The sequence below is a fragment of the Crotalus tigris genome, unplaced genomic scaffold (genome assembly GCF_016545835.1).
Source record: "Crotalus tigris isolate CLP2741 ecotype Arizona unplaced genomic scaffold, ASM1654583v1 scf7180000017836.1595184, whole genome shotgun sequence".
NCBI lineage: Eukaryota > Metazoa > Chordata > Lepidosauria > Squamata > Viperidae > Crotalus > Crotalus tigris.
In genome coordinates, this window is record NW_024096663.1 from 1,482,975 (window position 1) to 1,499,880 (window position 16,906).

The following is a 16,906-nucleotide window of genomic DNA, read 5'->3' on the forward strand; positions in this document are numbered from 1 at the left end:
GTATGAAGGAAGAAAAATGCAAACAAGAAATAACGGGACAACAAGGACAAATATATCTAAAGAAGAATAAGGGGGGGAAATGAAAATAATAGAAGATTACTGTTACGAAATTGCTGTTAAAAAAAGGAGGAGTATACACTGTGTGTGTATGTGTGTTATGTTTTGTTGTTTTAAAAAATAATTTTAAAAAAATAATAATCCAAAGGTCTTTTCTCTCTCAAATGAGTCAGTCCTTTCCCTCTTGTGCTCAGCAGAGCTATTTAAACATATTAGTGATTGTCTTCAAAAAGCCATTTTATTAGATCTTTCACATAATCCATTGTAGCTAACTGTAGTTAAACTGCTAAATAATCTGTTCCTATTGTTTCTCCTATTTTCCTATTGTTTCTCCTGTGTCAAATTAGAAATTCTTTGTAATATTTGTCACCTTATACAGTACCTATCTCAGTGTAAGATTTATTATAGAATTTGTGCGGTTCCAGCCCTTTCCAGATGTTTTGGATTACAGACTGCACTATTGCCCACTGGTGGCATGGGATGATTTGAACTCATGGTTAGATGGATGTTGTAGTCCAGTGCATCCAGAGAATTCCACATAACGTAAGACCGATGTGGATGTATATTGAGACAATAAAACACAGTAACTAAATATGACTAGTTAAATATAATAAAAAATTAAGAAAGCAGCAACCACAATTTATACTCTGAATTAATAATAATGTCATTTTAGGGTATTCATGTATTTATAATAATAGCATTCAACATTCAGTTATGAAGAAATAGAAGAGGGTTAATTTGGAAATGTCTGCTTCAGAAAAGGGATAATTTGTGTTTCATTCAAATACACTCAGCACGCGCATCCTTCCTTGCCTTTGCTACACGCGTTGTTTATCACAGAGAATCCGGGAGCACGTGGCCTAACAGCGGAGCGCCAATGCAGCCGCTTGGCTTGATGGTTGGCGGGTTGATTGACGGGAGAGAGAGAGAGAGAGGATTCCTTATTTGTCACTAGGCAGCAATTTAGCCATTCCTTGGCAGGCGCGCCCCCGAGGTTGCCTGGAGACCGAGGCGCGCAGGAAAGAGAGGCGGGGGAGAGGGGGTTACGTAGTGACGTTAATTCTATATGAGCGCGAGCGGCGGGAGCTTGGGTCTTTTTACCGCCGGCTGCGAGACGTTTCTTCCTCAACCCTGAGTCACTGCGAGACCCGGCCTCGCGCAGGTAACCGAGATGCGTGGCTTCGAGGGTGGGATCGTGAAGATCACAGGCCGCCCGCCCGCCGGCCCGATATCGATCTCGGCCCACCAGTTGCAGGGATCTTCGCGTTCAGTCGGCACCGAGGAGGGGGAGAAAGCGGGTTGAGGCGGTGCCCTTGGCCGTTGGTCTTCATGTGTGGGAATTGTGCCTAACTTCGCAGCTGTGTTGCTCGAATGGGAGACTGCTCGAGCGCGCAAGGGTGCCAAGGCCATTTTTCTCCTTCCGGCCTCATCACTTTCGCCTTAGGGCAAGGCCCATGGCTGGGCGGCTCGATCTGGCTTGGCTTGGCTCGGCCGGGCCTAGTCTGGCCGGCTGAAGCACAAGCAAACACGTGGGGAACAGGCAGGTCTGGGCCGCCTCCACTCCCTAGTCGGTGACCTGTAAGTGGCGCTGCGTGGATTAAAACCTCTTACTAGGCTGAAACGTAATAGGATTTGCCGCGATGGGGGTAGGGGAAAAGGGGGTCGAAATAGGCAGTTGATTTTGATAGTGGGCACCCGGGGGAGGCTGGGTGTGGGCATTTGGGGAGGGTGCGCGTGGCGGTAGGGAGTCTATCACTCGTATTCCCTGAGGAAATGATGGGTTTAGAGATAACTTTACGCTGTTTTATAATTTCCCCCCCTTGCGATTTAAAGGCAGTTCCCATATGTAGTAATAAAAAGTCCTTCCTTTTCACTTTCCCTCCTTTTGCACAAAGTCAGTGTTGTATTTATAGATCAAAATTTTCTGACTCGATTGATTTAATAGCTATTCTAAATGTACTTTATAAACTTTTGAGATAGTGTCAGGACCATGGTTGTTTTAGACAGTATCAGATTAACTGCTAGGGTGGCTGCACTTTAATCTAGAGGACATGGTTCATGATACTGGCCATATGGTTTTTAGGGCAGGACAGTATAAAAGCAAGATTAAAGTGTCTTGAAATACTGTTCCTTACTTCATTGTTTTTCAATAAATAGCTGGTTGTATTTGATTAGAAGTAGGACATGCAGTAGTGTACTACCACTATTTTCTTTTTGATGTAACAAAAGATGTATAAGATGACAGATACCATTTCAGTACAAGATTAAAAGGTAATCTTTGTAATGGTGGGTTTTGAATATGAATTAGCAGAAGGCCTGAGGTCATAAAATATAAGAAAGGTAGCCAAAGAATGCATATACAGAAGACTTAATGTGTGCTTTTTTAATATACTATTTAATATCTAGAAAGGATGCAAATGACACTTGGCATGATCTTAAGTTCTTGATTTTTTGCATTCTTTGATGTAGCAAGCCAATTTGACTTTAAAAGTTGGCTTCAAATTTCTCATGACTTTCCAATTCAGACATTTTTGTTGGCCAATGTGTTAGGTAGAAACATTTTCACAAATTGATATTTTAAATGTCAAAATAGTTTTCTTGGTTATTACACATCTAGATGTTGTCTATTAACATTAATGTTAAATTTTGAGACATAAAACCCTAATTGTTACAAAATCTGTAGCAGTATTTTTTTTAAATGGTTGGCAGTTCTTGGCAAGTTACTTCTGGTTATCCTTCTGTAAAATGGAAGTAATTAATACACCTGAAAATGCATGTCCAAAATTATAAAAATGCATTGGGACTAGCAAAGTAATGAATATAAGAGTTTTGACTCGTGAGGATATTCTACTGCATGTAAATATAAGCATTATTTAATCAACTTTATTAAACTGAAAGTTTCCAGATAAACTGAATTGCATTTTGCATCTTTCCAGGAAAGCACGTTCAGTTGCTACGTTGAATCAGAAAAGTGGTCCTCCCCATTACAATCTGGTCATGTCTTAGAGTGCCTTAACTGAGGTTGGTTTAATTGTGTTTAGTAATAGTAATAAAAGGTAGTTCTCATTGAACAAACACTTGTTTAGCAACTATTCAAAATCATAGTGTTGTATGAGGGTGACTTACAACTGATGAGTTACATTGTAGTTGCGGATGTTGGAGGATCCCTGCAATCACATGATCACAATTGAGGCATTTGGCAACTGGCTCACAATTATGACATTGCAGTGTCCCATGGTCACATGATTGCCATTTGCTGCCTTTACTGCCAGCTACTGACAAGCAAAGTCATTAGGGAAGCTGGCAGGAGATTGCAAATGGCAATCGTGTAACCATGGGACACTTAGGTAGAATTCACCTAACAATGATAACTGGGACTGTTGTAACTGCGAGAAATACCTGTATAAACTTGATATTACTTATGAATTGCAGTTCATATAATAAGTAAACAAACTGACCATTTCAACACCTGATGTTCAGAACATAATACTGTGGTATGGTACATAGGCCAGTGATGGTGAACCTTTTAGAGACTCAGTGCCCAAACTGCAATCCAAACCCCACTTATTTATCACCGTGTGCCAGGTGGGCGTGGCTGTGGTGGTCACAGCAGACGGTGGGTGGGGCCAGGACGGTGGGGGCCAGTCCCTCGCCGTCTCCAGGGCACGGCATGCGTGCCCACAGAGAGGGCTCTGAATGCTGCCTCTGGCACGCGTGCCATAGGTTCGCCACCACTGCCGTAGGCTATGCCTATATAACATAGGCCTATGGACTGCATGTGACCTGCCAAACAATCTTATATAGCCCACTGACATTATTTAAAATACTACATAAATTTGCTGCTGCCAAATGTCACAGCCACCAGGAAGGTTCCACTGCTGCTGCTGCTCTGAAAGACACTGCCAAATGGCACCAGTGTCTCCATCTCTGATGTTTCTGCTTCAGTAGCTACTGAACAGTTCGTCCAACTACTCCTTTGCAATCTATAACTTATTAGCGTGGCCCTTTCCCCTCCACAAATTGTGCAGGCCTAGCATAAGCTTTTAAAATAACACTGCAAAACAGTTTATGTTCAATAACTTTTATACGCTTTTACTTTTCATGGCCAAAGTAAAAACAGAACTGAGAAAGTAGCTTTTAATGTGTTTGTATACTGCTGACGTTCCATGTTTCAGTATTGGGTATTTATCATACAGTATATTGCCTGTATGGTAACACTTAGTATAAAGATCATTTAACAGTATTTGCATATTGATCTGTATTGCCCTGATGATCAGCAAAACCTAACCGGAATACCCATGTGGTAATTAATGTAGACATTATTCTCTTGGGGTCAGGAATTGCTGTTTAAAAACATCCAGTTATATTTCAAACACCAGTAGAAAATTGGAACCTAATTTCTGTCCTTCTCTTCTGGACTATTAAATAGAGCAATTAAGATGTCTGGAATGTCTATTGTTCATAGACCTCCTTTCCCAATAATGTTGTGACACAGAAGTAGGCTTTGTAAATTAAGCAGATACTTTTAATATGTAGATTCTGTGCCAGTGGTGAATATAAGAATTTTATTGAATAAGACTAATACATCTTAAATTCAGTATTCTGTTCCATAATTAGATTATGGCAAACTGAGAAAGAAAGGGTGCAATATCTTTGTTTTTTCCCTCTAATAATTGATATCATGGAATAGATAACCATACTTTTTCCAAACTCTAAGACCTTATTTTAAAGTGCACAAGCCATTATTGCCCACAATATTATCCCAAGCATTGTAGTACTATACTATAGATATATGTCAATGTAGCAATATTGACATTCTTATTTTTGATAGCTTTCTTAAGAATAATACCTAATAGGGATTTCCTCCTCAGTAGCTGCAGCCAGGGTTAATGTATCATTTTTCTGTTCTGGGGTCCTTTTCGCAATCACTTTTAGTTTAGATTTCATAGTATACAGTACTGTAGGGGGATAGGATCTTTTCCTCAATTTTATGACTTTCCAAAATTTTCATAAGATTGGCAGAATTGAGTCCTTACAGGAAAGTTAAATTGCATGGAAATATTTATCTTGCAAATAAATTTGCTGAAACTGGAATCTTGTCTCACTGAAGTTCTGGTTCCTATAATATTGTATATCATACTCAAAATGTGTTGGAAAATAAAATTTTCAGCCCTAGTTATAGTCAAGAGTTGCTCTACTCTGTTTGTATGTATACAGTGCTCTATTTAAACTCTAAAGATTCATTTCAGCACTGTAACCTAGGTAACTTTTGAGATGCTTGGGTTTCAACTCCTAAAGTTGCGCAGATTGGACAGATATTTTTTATTTATAGAGTACAGGTAATCTTGAGTTATGACCAAAATGGAGCCTGCCTAACATGATCATAACTCATAATGGTCGTAAAATGTGTCGGTCATATGACTGACCCTAATTTATAGCCCTTTGTTGTGGCAGTCATTAAGCAAATCACTTTAGTTTTTAAGCAAACACTGTGTTCATTAAGTTTAAAGATGTGGTTTTGCCGAAAACCGGAAGAAAATGCCAGTTTTGGGCAAAAACATAAAAACCATAGTTATGTATCAGCAGGACTTTCAAATGGCTATAAATGTGGTCTGGTTGTCAAGCGACCAGGTACCATGGAAACTTCAAATCTGGATTGTAACTAACTTCCAGGTAGACCTGCTGGAACCTTGGTTGCTAAGCAATTGGTCATAAATCGAAGACTACCTGTACCTAGAATCTTTTAACAATTTGAGGAAATTGGATTACTAGAAATTGTTGAGAATAATATGATTTTTGTGGAAGATTTTTCTAGAGAAAGGAGTCTTGGTAGTCCTTGACTTACGACCACAACTGACCCCAAAATTTCTGTTGTTAAATGAGACATTCGCTAAGTAATGTTTGCCCCATTTTACGACATTTCTCGTCACAGTTGTTAAGTGAATCACTGCAATAATTAAGTTTAATAACTTAACCTGGTTGAATTTTGAACATGTGACCATGAGGATACTGCGAAGGTCATAACTGTGAAAAACAGTCATAAGTCACTTTTTTCAGTGCCATTGTAATTTTGATCAGTCATTAAATAAACTGTTGTAAATCAAGGACTACCTGTATTTGGGGCCTTTTTCTGGAAATTGTGTTCTCTTGAATATTTAAGAAAGAATATTGTAAAATGTCGGGGTGCAGGAATTAGCTTGATGTTGTTAATGATCTATTAATAAAATATTTATTCTTTCCCAAAAATATAATAACTACATTTACATTGATATGTCTGCTAAGGGTGGGATTATAGGATGTTGGTTTATGCAGGCTTAGGAAGACTTTGTATCTGTAAATCTTCAATATTTTCTGTGGCATAAAACGTTAACGACATTTATAATTTGGATTGTCATGATGTGTTACTATACATTATTATTTGATGGCGAAGTGATGTATTTCAGCATTATAATTTTCATTAATATTCCCTTCAAACAACTTTAGACTAGTGAATTGGAGTGGACAGAAGAAATATGTAATCACTTATGTATTCTGCTAGCTTTATTCCTCATGATTATGTCTTTCTACAGCAGTGTTTCTCAACCTTGACAATTTTAAGGCATGTGGACTTCAACTCCCAGAATTCCACAGCCAGCAATGTTCTAGAGTATACAGTACTTAGAATTTTTTCTGATCTCTGTAGAAGAAAAAGTACGGTTACAGTGACTTGTTTTAAGCTATAGGGCTAAGAATAGGGATTGTATAAATAATACTTAAGTGGAAGTTAATGGCAATGACATATTTTGAATTTTATTGTTCAAATAGATCACATTTATTTTTAAACTTTGATTAAAAAGTTTTTTTAATATGAAAGACCAACCATTTAATGTTAAGAATTGCAGATTTGACATGAAGACATACATACCATAGTTTTTTTTTAAGTGGAATTGCTTTCGGAGGAGTTTTGCTGTATTCAATCAGTTTTCTTAAGAATGGTAGGGGAAAAGATACAAGATGACAGCAATAGTTACTCATAGACTGATTGGACAATATCCATGATGTATTCACGATTCTTCTGACATCTTATTTAGACCTTAATAGAAAGTTTGAGATTGATCTTTATGCTACTTTAAATATCCAGCTAAAGCCTGATGACTTAGCCAAAAAGTATTTGAGTATAAGTTCTGATGTCATCATGTGATGTTGCTTATTCTAGCAAAACTTTGTGGTATTAGTATCTTAAGGTATCTTGAATCTCATTGCTATTTTTGTTAGTGGAGAATTCAATGAAAGATTAAATGGCTTTCTCTGCAATGCAGAAAGATAAGAGTGGATAGGATGTATAAACTGAACTGGAGCAGCAGATTTTGTTGCCATAATCATTCTCTGTCAAATCAAGGTACATCATTGATAAAGCAATTACTTGAAGTAACACCTCCCACCCACCATCTTATTTAATTTTTTTCTTGGATTCAAAAACAAGCAGCAGAATTCTTGTCCTTCTCTTTTGTTATATCAGTCAGCTCCCAGGTATATGCAAAATTTCAAGTTCTGATTCTGACATCTTCCTCCTTTTTTTCCTCCTTCCCTCCCTCCGTTCGTTCCTTCTTCTATTCCTTCCTCCCAACTTCCCTTTTTCCCCTCCCTTCCACCCTCTCTTCCTTCCTCCCTCTGTTCCTCCCTCCCTTTTTTCCCTCCCACCCACCCACCATCCCTCCCTTCCTCTCTCCATTCCTCCCTTCCTCCATTCGTTCCTTCGTTTGTTCCTTCGCCTTCTCATCTCTTTCCTTCCTCTGTGCTCAGGAAGGGGTGATGGGAGGGGGAGAGATTGCCAGTGCTGCCATGTTGCCGCTGGTCTTGCTAGGCTGGAAGTGCTGGTGGGAGGGGTGGCGATGCTGATCTACAACTTGGTTGTGTCCATCAAAGCCAGAATGCGCTCAGCCTTAGATTCAAGGGGCAGCCTTGGAACCAGCAAGGAGCTGCCTTGCCTCTTTCCTGCCTGCTGGGTGTGTGCATGGGAGATGGCCAGTGTTGGCGTCCTTGGGTGAAGTCAGCCTACGGGGCAAGACAGCCAGAAGGGACACTGGACTCCACTTGCATGTGCACCCAGGGAGCAAGGTGGGGCTGCCCCGTGGATCTATGGCTGAGCGCATTCTGGCTTTGATGGACACAACCAGGTTGTAGATCAGTGTTGCCACCCTGCCCACCTGCAGCCTTGCAGCCATGAGGCTTTCCTTTCACTGGGACAACCCCTACCTGCCCATGTGGGATAGCGAAACCGGTGGTAGCATGACAGCACTGTCAATCTCTCCCCCTCCCATCACCCCTTCCTGAGTGCGGAGGAAGGAAAGAGATGAGAAGGAGAGAAGGAAGGAAGAAAGGAACAAAGGAAACAAGGTTACACGGGGCAGCTCTGGAATCAGCAAGGAGCTGCCTCTGCCCTGCCCCCTGGGTGTGCGCAAAGGAGACAACCAGCACCGACGTCCTGAGTGAAGTCAGCCTGCGGGGCAAGACAGCCAGCAGGGACACCGGACTCCGCTTGCGCGTTCTGGCTTTGATGGATGCAACCAGGTTGTAGATCGGTGCCTGGTTGGCCTGGGCCGGGCTGAGGTGCGGTGGGCCAGTCCTTTGCTGTTTCCAGAGCAGGTTCCTGGGCCGGATGGAACCACATAGCGGGCCAAAACTTGTGTTTGGCATGTCTGGTGTAGAGACGTCAGAATTGTTATCATCTCATTAAATACTGTTTGGACAATGACCTTACATAATTCATTCAAGTGAAATGAAAAGCTATACAAGAGGTTTTGTATTGTGTATGCAGATATTTCTGTGTTTGAAACAAAATTTGGAGGTGTTTGAATCTAATGAAATATAGTTCTAAAATTATGATACAAATTTCTTTATCAGTGCCTTGCATATAATATTTTTATGTAGAAGGGCTGTGTTTGAGGAACCTTTGAAAAGGCAGTCACAGTCTTTTAGACATATATTACTCAAAATAGCTGGAAACTATTACACAAATGGAAGATACATCACTCAATATAAATGGAAGTATGAAAACTTTGATTAGCTAAATCAATTTGATTACCAGTCAAAATACAGAAAGATAGAAAACTGATGGCAGAAAAAGATCTAATGTCTTTTGAGTCTGCCCTTTGAGTTTGTTTTTTATTTTTTTATTTTCTTATTTTTATTTTATTTTTAATTTTTGTTGGATGATGAACATGTGTTTATTCCAGTTACTAATGATTGATCTATTACTTTTTCTCTGATGTAATACTTTCTAACATTACTTTTGAATTTCCATCCTGTCAGTTTGAGGTTATGCCCCTGTATTCTTGATTTTGGCTTAATATTGAAAATACTGCCTTTTAGTAACTTATTCACAACCGTAATATATTTAACGGTTTCAGTCTTGTCACTCCTTTCCCATCTGTCCTCCAGGCTGTACATATTCAGTTCCTCCAATCTCTCCCAATATGTTTTGTCCCTCAGACATTGCACCATTTTTGTTATCCATCTTTGGACTTGCTCAGTCTTATCAATATCTTTTTTAAAGTGGTCTTCCGCTAAAGTCAGCAAATAGACTCCAGAGAAGCCATTGAAGAAGCCTGCTATTTGACGACTTAATGGAAAAATGTCTTAATTGACAAGTAATTTTAACTAAATATTCCACAGTTCTAATAACACTTAATTTTGTATATCTATTCTTCTGGTAGGAACAAAAATAATTATATATCTATATATATGTGTGTGTGTGTATTCAGTAATAACAAATGCTTTAAATTATTATCTAACACAATCTAGCATTCCTGAGTATGCAGCTTATGTACAAGAAGCAACTCTGCCCAGTTAACAATGACCAGTTATGTGAGTCTGTCACCGATATCTCTGCAAATGAGTAACAATATTGTAGAAGCAAGTGCTAGGATGAACTAAATCTTTCAAACAAGAACAATGTTTCAGAACATTGTTACAATTTTCACAGAAAGAAGTGAATAAATTTTTACATGCCATAATCACATATTATCTTTGTTAATAAAGATAAAAGGGAGTTAATTGTGTTGCAGCAATATCAATTAAAATTATCTATTTTGAAACAAAGTAGCAACATTCACTTTCCAGTGAAGTTGAGTTCTTCCGTTCATCTTTGTGGATAGGTTTACCTTAGTATTGCAGAGCAATTCTGAATATGCAGGCAACTTTCTTTTCAGAGTGCAAACTATGGTTTGGAACATCAGAATTACTTTGCTACTGAGAAAGGTATAAAAATGTGTCCATGTAGTTGCTAGGAGATGTTCAAGTTATGAGGATCTTTTTATTGTACCAAGATACATATTGGATTCTTGCATCATTCATAATGTGTAGTGTTACATGTAATTTAGGAATTTTACTTAAATACTTTTCAACCTAATACTTTGTTTATGATCATACAAAAAGAGGAGGGCCATAGTTCTGACAGATTTTAAAATGCTTACAATACCATACTCTCCCAGATCCATTGCAACATAGTTCAACATTAGTATAATTTCTGTTTAAAGCAATTTTAAATTATTTCTTTTCTTTTCTTAGAGGTTTGCTGAGGTCTGGAAATATGGCAGACATTGACAAGTAAGAAGACAACTTTTTCCCATTTTGATTGCTGTTAATTTTTGAAAGGGCTTATATCAGCAAAATTCACCCTTAACTTTCACCTTGCTATGTGTGACATTTAATGCCAGATTCAGACAGTTATGCATATTTGCTTTAAACATTAGATAGTAATGCTTTTATGTTTGCAAGAAAATGTATTTTAAATTCAAAGAGTTGATTCAGGTGTATCATGGTGGTTTGTTTCGTATTGTAAAAAAATGAACAAAGATATTTTCTATATTGCCCTTTGACAAACTTTTGAGGATAAAAAATATGGATATATGATTGTCAAACATCTGTATCATAACTCAGTTTTCATAAAGGAGCAATATGTTCCTCTTCCACCACAATATAAATAAAATGCTTTTTTACTAAATATATGTATTTGATTTGGAGCACTTATTGTGGTAGAATAATATTTAGTGATCATAAATGTTTTTAGTATTTGCTTACTTGATGGCTGCTCCCTAAGATGAATAAATTCTGCAAAAATAATTTGATAAATTTGCTATAGAATGTAGGTTGTCCTCAGCTTAGGGTTTTAAGCGCATAACTGATGTTAAACATATTAATCTCAGGCTTGTAATACAAGTAGAAACTTGACAGTAGATTTTTTTTTTAGAATTGCCATGCTTTTGATTCAATTCTGAAAAGGTTGCTTTGGAGCACACAAAGGTACAAACCTTCCATATCTCTTCCTAAAGCAGCTGTGTATTTCTTTAGGACTGTGATTGCTTTGAGATGCTTTTGGGGTTCATTGCCTGCTTTAAAGCACCTTTTTAGAATAAAAATCAAAGTTACGCATAGTCCTAGTTTTTATAAGCAGCCCAGTTGTTCTCAAGATAAGTATAACTAGCATACTTTTTATAATGTTATTCAATGTTGATTCAGTTAAAATCAGACTTGCTTGTTAAAAACTAATATGTATTATATTACTATGCTATATATAGTATCATGATTGTTCATCACCATTTCTGTATTACTGCACAAAGATATTTGAAATATTAATGAGTTTTTATTCTTGGACATATAGTCCTTGACTTAAATCCATAATTAAGCCCAAAATTTCCGTTGCTAAGCAAGGCAGTTATTAATAATTTTAACAACAATGTATGACCTTTTTGCCACTTTGTTTTTAAGCAAATAACTGTAGTTGTTAAGTGAATCCTGTGGTCATTAAGTGAATCTGGCTTTTCCCTTGACTTTGCTTGTTGAAAGCCAGCTGGGAAGGTTACAAATGGTGATCACATCACCTAAGAGTGCAGCTATCATAAATACATCTTAGTTGCCAAGCATTCGAATTTTGATCATGTAACCATGGGGCTACTGCAACGGTCATATGCCAAACAGTCATAAGTTGCTTTTTTCAGTGCTGTTGTATCTTTGAACGGTCACTAAAGGAATGGTGTAAGTCAAAGACTACTTGTACAATTCTAAATAGATTTTTAAACAGATTTTTCTATATTTCTTCCAATAACGGTACCATAACAATGATTTAATTTTATGGTGCCTGAGAATATCTACATATAACAATGTTAAAATTGCTTAAAAGAATGTTTTATCCCAAAGATTCTTGTGGGCTAGCAGTACTTAAGTAATGATAATAATATACAACCTACAAGATAAGATTGTTGCCCTTTAAGAATTCAACATAAATATGGAACAGTGAATAAAAGAATAGAATTCAGGTTACATATGGATACAATAAAATATCAGTACTTGTTGTGTTGATTTATAAATACCAAGTGCAGAGTAGTGAACATGACATGTCTTATGTTCTGTTCCAATGAAAACTGAGTGTCAGATTCATGTTCTTATATAAATTTTAAAAATTCTGTTCTGAAACCAGTAGCTTTATGCTTGACCGGACCTGCTCTTCATTCTGAACAATAATGCTAAATTGGAACGACAATGTTGTCTTACTTATTCTTAAAAAATATCAGTTATAGTGTTTTGTGTGCCAAAGGCAAGTCACTGTACATTTGAAGAATATAAATGGAAAGGGGAAAAGTGCAGTTACAATAACTGGAAATGATGCTAAATATTTAAATGAGCCTTGTACTGCAAGCAATGTATACAAGTTATATTTCTTTATGTAATCCATCAGAACAATAAAAATCAATGTGAAGCCTTACAAAACCAAATGCCAGTAACATCTATCATTTTTGGCACTCAGATTCTTTATATAGCTATTGTGCTGAGAAGTTTGGTCTTCATATGTATATCAGTATAATGTAAATTTGCATCATGTGATCTTTTTGCAGGACAGATAAATTGATTCGTCTAGCACCAAAGAGCTTGAGTAGTGTCTCTTTTTTATTAATATTTATATATTTTATTTTTTAAAAATAAAATTGTTTTGTAAATGATCACATACATATTATTTTAATTGCAGAAGCTTATCACAAAACAAGATATACTATACACTGTCCCTGAAATATTCTCAGATTCTAAACTGAAAGACATTATCCTAGAGTTTCATAAGTAGAACAGGGATATTTTCCACTTTGCTATTGTTGGTTCTTAATGTTGAAGCAGAATGCTGAATGAAGAAAATCTGATGATTTTTTGCATTAAGTAAATTGATTTGAAAGGCTTTAACTTCTGCACATATTTTGATCAGCATGTTGATAGCATATATTTGAAGTGTTAACTTATCTGGATAACAAATTGAAAACACTTGCTTTGGATAGCAAAGAACAGGCTGAGCTTGACCAGCAAGATATGGAAGATGTTGAAGAAGTAGAAGAAGAAGAATCTGGTGAGGATGCTAACAGTAAAGGTAAGGACAGAAACGAACATGAGATTATTAAGTTGTTTGCGAGTACTATAAATGCACATTTTCAAATATAATATGAGGCCTAATAAAGTAAACACCTATTAGTCATGTGGGGGGGGGGAACAATACCTTGGTAAATGCAATATTTACCTTTTAGATCACAAATATCTACTAATTAATATTTATGAAAAGTACTTTTTTTATTAAGAGGTTTTCTATTGCAGCCTATATGTTTTACTTCTAAATAAGCTCTTTCCCAACCCCTGTTTATGCTGTGGGCAGAGTTGTCTTTTATCTGACCATTCTCTTGGCTGTGTCTCTTGCCCTGTCTCCCAGGGTCATTCCCACATATCATTAGAGCTCCACTGAATAGAATGGACTTTATTTTAGTGTCAAAACACATAGGATTTCAATCTTCAAAATGAATATACACTAAATTTAAATGCAAAATTTCTCATAAATATACAGTACTTTGTAGATTTAGTTTGCTTTTGGGGTGGCTTTATGGATATGAAGACCGCATCTGTGTCCAGTTGTTAGGGCAGTGGTTCTCAACCTTTTTAATGCCGCGACCCCCAACCGGTCGTGAGTCGAGGACTACTCAACCGGTCGTAAGTCGAGGATTACTCAACTGGTGCAGCACCGTTTGCAGAATGGGACTTTTGGCGGGCTCAGCAGGGCAGAGACAGCCTGGACAATTCCTATTGGCTTTTGAAAGCCAATAGAATTAGACTCTATTCAAGAGAGTCTATTCTATTGGCTTTCAAAAGCCAATAGAATAAAAGGGAGTAGCACAGCTAAGGAAAAGGGGGAAAAATGGTGGACTGTGTTGTTTGGCGACCCCCGTGAAATGGTCGTTCGACCCCAAATGGGGTCCCGACCCACAGGTTGAGAACCACTGTGTTAGGGGAATGCCATTGTTTCCCTTGACAAAAGAAGCAAGCTTAAGTGCAAATATTATAGAAGGTAAGGTAGTGGCTGGGGAACATGTTTCTCAGATTTCTGATTGAAATACAGAAGTTGACAGTAAGCAAAATTTTGAAAGTCCAGTATGCTCTGCAGGACAAAAGTAATAAAGATTAGATTTCTATTCTGCAGCAGGTCATTAAGAAATTTATGTGGGATGAAAGTTTTATTATATGGATGTTGATTCAGAGATAATGTAAAATAATGACAAGTTGAATTGTGGAATGCTTTCTACATATATGGAGCTCCAGTTGCTGTAAGCTGTAAGAATGTTTATGGAATAAATGAAGTATGTGTGAGAATAAATAGAGTGCTTAGCAAATTAATAATGGAGTAAGAAAAGAATATATGATGCTCCCTTGATTATTTATATATTTATGCACAAATGTATAAGGAATGCTTGTGAAATTGGTAGAGGATGTGAATCTGTAAACATTTATTTGTAGGTAAAACAATATTGAGTGAGAATTTGAATGAGTTGCAGAAAATGTTGTATGATGCAACAAGGAATATAGCTGTAAAAATATAATGTACCAAAGAACACGTAGTTGTTGTTTAACAGAGAAGTGGACTAAATAATTCTCCAGTACAGGAGACGGAGAATCCACCAATGGGTTTTCTCTGTCTGCCTGCTCTTGAGACCAAGTAGCCAAACTTGACATGCCCCCTCTTGCTAGGAGATCCAGTCTTAACTTGATCTCAGCTCTTGAAGACGTATCTGGTTTGGCTCTCAGCAGATAGCAGGTCAGAGATAAATCTATTGGTGAATTCTCCTTATTTTAATTGGCAAATTTTAAATTTCATCTCTTATAACAAATTCCCCACATAGTACTGGGCTCAGTACTAAATTTATTTAGTTGGCAGTGTGTGGGGTGGGTGGGGGGAAATATTTCCCTGCAGCCTTCCTATTTCCTTCGGACCTGGGGGGGGGGGGAAACCTTACAGGAAGGAACTGCTAGGATCGCGTTTCTCCCCATTTCCCCAATTCGTTCCTTCTTGCCCATTCTTTGCTGGCTGCTCGTCTGAATTTGAAAGCCATTGTTCTCCAGCATATAGAGGAATGTAGACTCCACGCATGGGTTGATTTAGTCTTCTAGCCCAATCAGACCAAACAATCAAAGTTGCCACGCCTCTGCAGGGTCTGACCATGCCCCAGTTTTCGTTTGGTCTCAGCCCTGAAGACACATGAGAATTTGGCTCCTAATTTAGATTCAGAAAGGTAGTTATTGCCATTCGTGGTTTCTCTATCCTTTTTTTCCTTCTTGGGGGGGGGGTTGGTTCAGCTCTGAGCTCAGTGCTGCACCATTTCTTCTCTCTTAATCAATCCCTTCTCCATGAGTTTTCAGAGGCAGACAGCTGATCGTAGATTGCTGCTTCCTCATTACAATCCATCTCCCCCACCCCTCCCAAGATCTTCGCTGTGAATGCGAAGCTAAACTACTAATTTTCAGCTGAAAACTAAAATCACCTTCTTAGGTTAGTTACCAATTCAAACAACCTGCGGGCGCCATTTTGAGCCTCTAGAAGGCTCGATCCTCACACTACTCAAGTACTTCCTTGTTACTGTTGATTGTCAGCTGTAAATTACCCCCCCCCCCCCCAAAAAAACAGCAGGTGAACTGTTTGACTAAAAGAGCTGATTATCAGATTACTTGCAGGAGAGGATTTTTTCTCTCAGCTTGTTTCATCTCTCATCAGATTGTCCCGGCCGCCATTTTGGGCTCCGCCCGATCACACACATTAAATTGACTGCTTTGTCCTAATTACAGCCTTTTCAGTCACGAAGTAACTTACTTATTTGGTGATTCTCCCTAAGTGGGGGGGGGGGAATAGGAGTTCTAATTACATTCCTTTAGATCTTCATTCAGCTGCTTAATAGGCACCATCTCAAGCAAACTCAAGCCTCGTGGGTTGCCTGCTGTTTGGGAGGCAGACCACGAAGGGGATTACGAGCAGACTAGCGCTGCTCCGCGACTGCTTAGGGTAATAAGAAGAGCTGTTGGGGGCCGCGGAGGTTGTTCTCGGCTGAGAACAAGTGGCGGCCGCCATTTTGAAGCCTCGTCGTCAATCAGGAGGCGATTTAATCTCTCATCCAGCTATATCCGTTCCATTGGTCGACCCACTCATTGTGTATTTAACCAATTATACCCCTAAATAGACTACTCCGCAGAAAAAATTGACGTTTTCAATTGAGGGCCGCTAATTTACCAAGGCTCCTCTAGGCCCAACAGGCCATTTGCAGCAACAGCGGCCATCTTGAAATCCACGTGGTGGCACCAAGGCCTAGCGAGGCCTGATTATAGTGATTAGACAGGCTCAGAACACAGCAATAGCCATCAATTGTGATCACATCTTCCTGTTAGCTCATTCATTTTTCCTGAGACCTCTGTACCCCCTTGTGGGTCCTTTGCCCCCTTTCCTTTTTACTGGTGCACACTGACTGGCCACCTAAGGCCTCCGGGCAGAGCCTAGAGAGTGGTTCCAAACGTGCCTTCG

The 16,906-nt window shown here is 38.4% G+C and overlaps 1 protein-coding gene across 5 annotated transcripts in view; it reads left to right on the forward strand.

The window, feature by feature from the left end:
• The first annotated feature begins 1,079 nt into the window (after positions 1 to 1,079).
• NAP1L1 (nucleosome assembly protein 1 like 1) overlaps positions 1,080 to 16,906 on the forward strand; it is a 42,495-nt gene continuing 26,668 nt past the window's right edge. For 2 of the 5 annotated variants that reach the window (XM_039343304.1, XM_039343305.1), the window contains exons 1-3: positions 1,080 to 1,219; positions 10,606 to 10,644; positions 13,359 to 13,447. In XM_039343304.1, the coding sequence (XP_039199238.1) occupies positions 10,628 to 10,644; positions 13,359 to 13,447 (106 nt within the window). In that variant the 5' untranslated portion in view covers positions 1,080 to 1,219; positions 10,606 to 10,627. Of the gene's footprint in view, positions 1,220 to 2,993; positions 3,079 to 10,605; positions 10,645 to 13,358; positions 13,448 to 16,906 lie in introns of all 5 variants that reach the window. The other 3 variants (XM_039343301.1, XM_039343303.1, XM_039343302.1) reach the window with 2 other exon arrangements.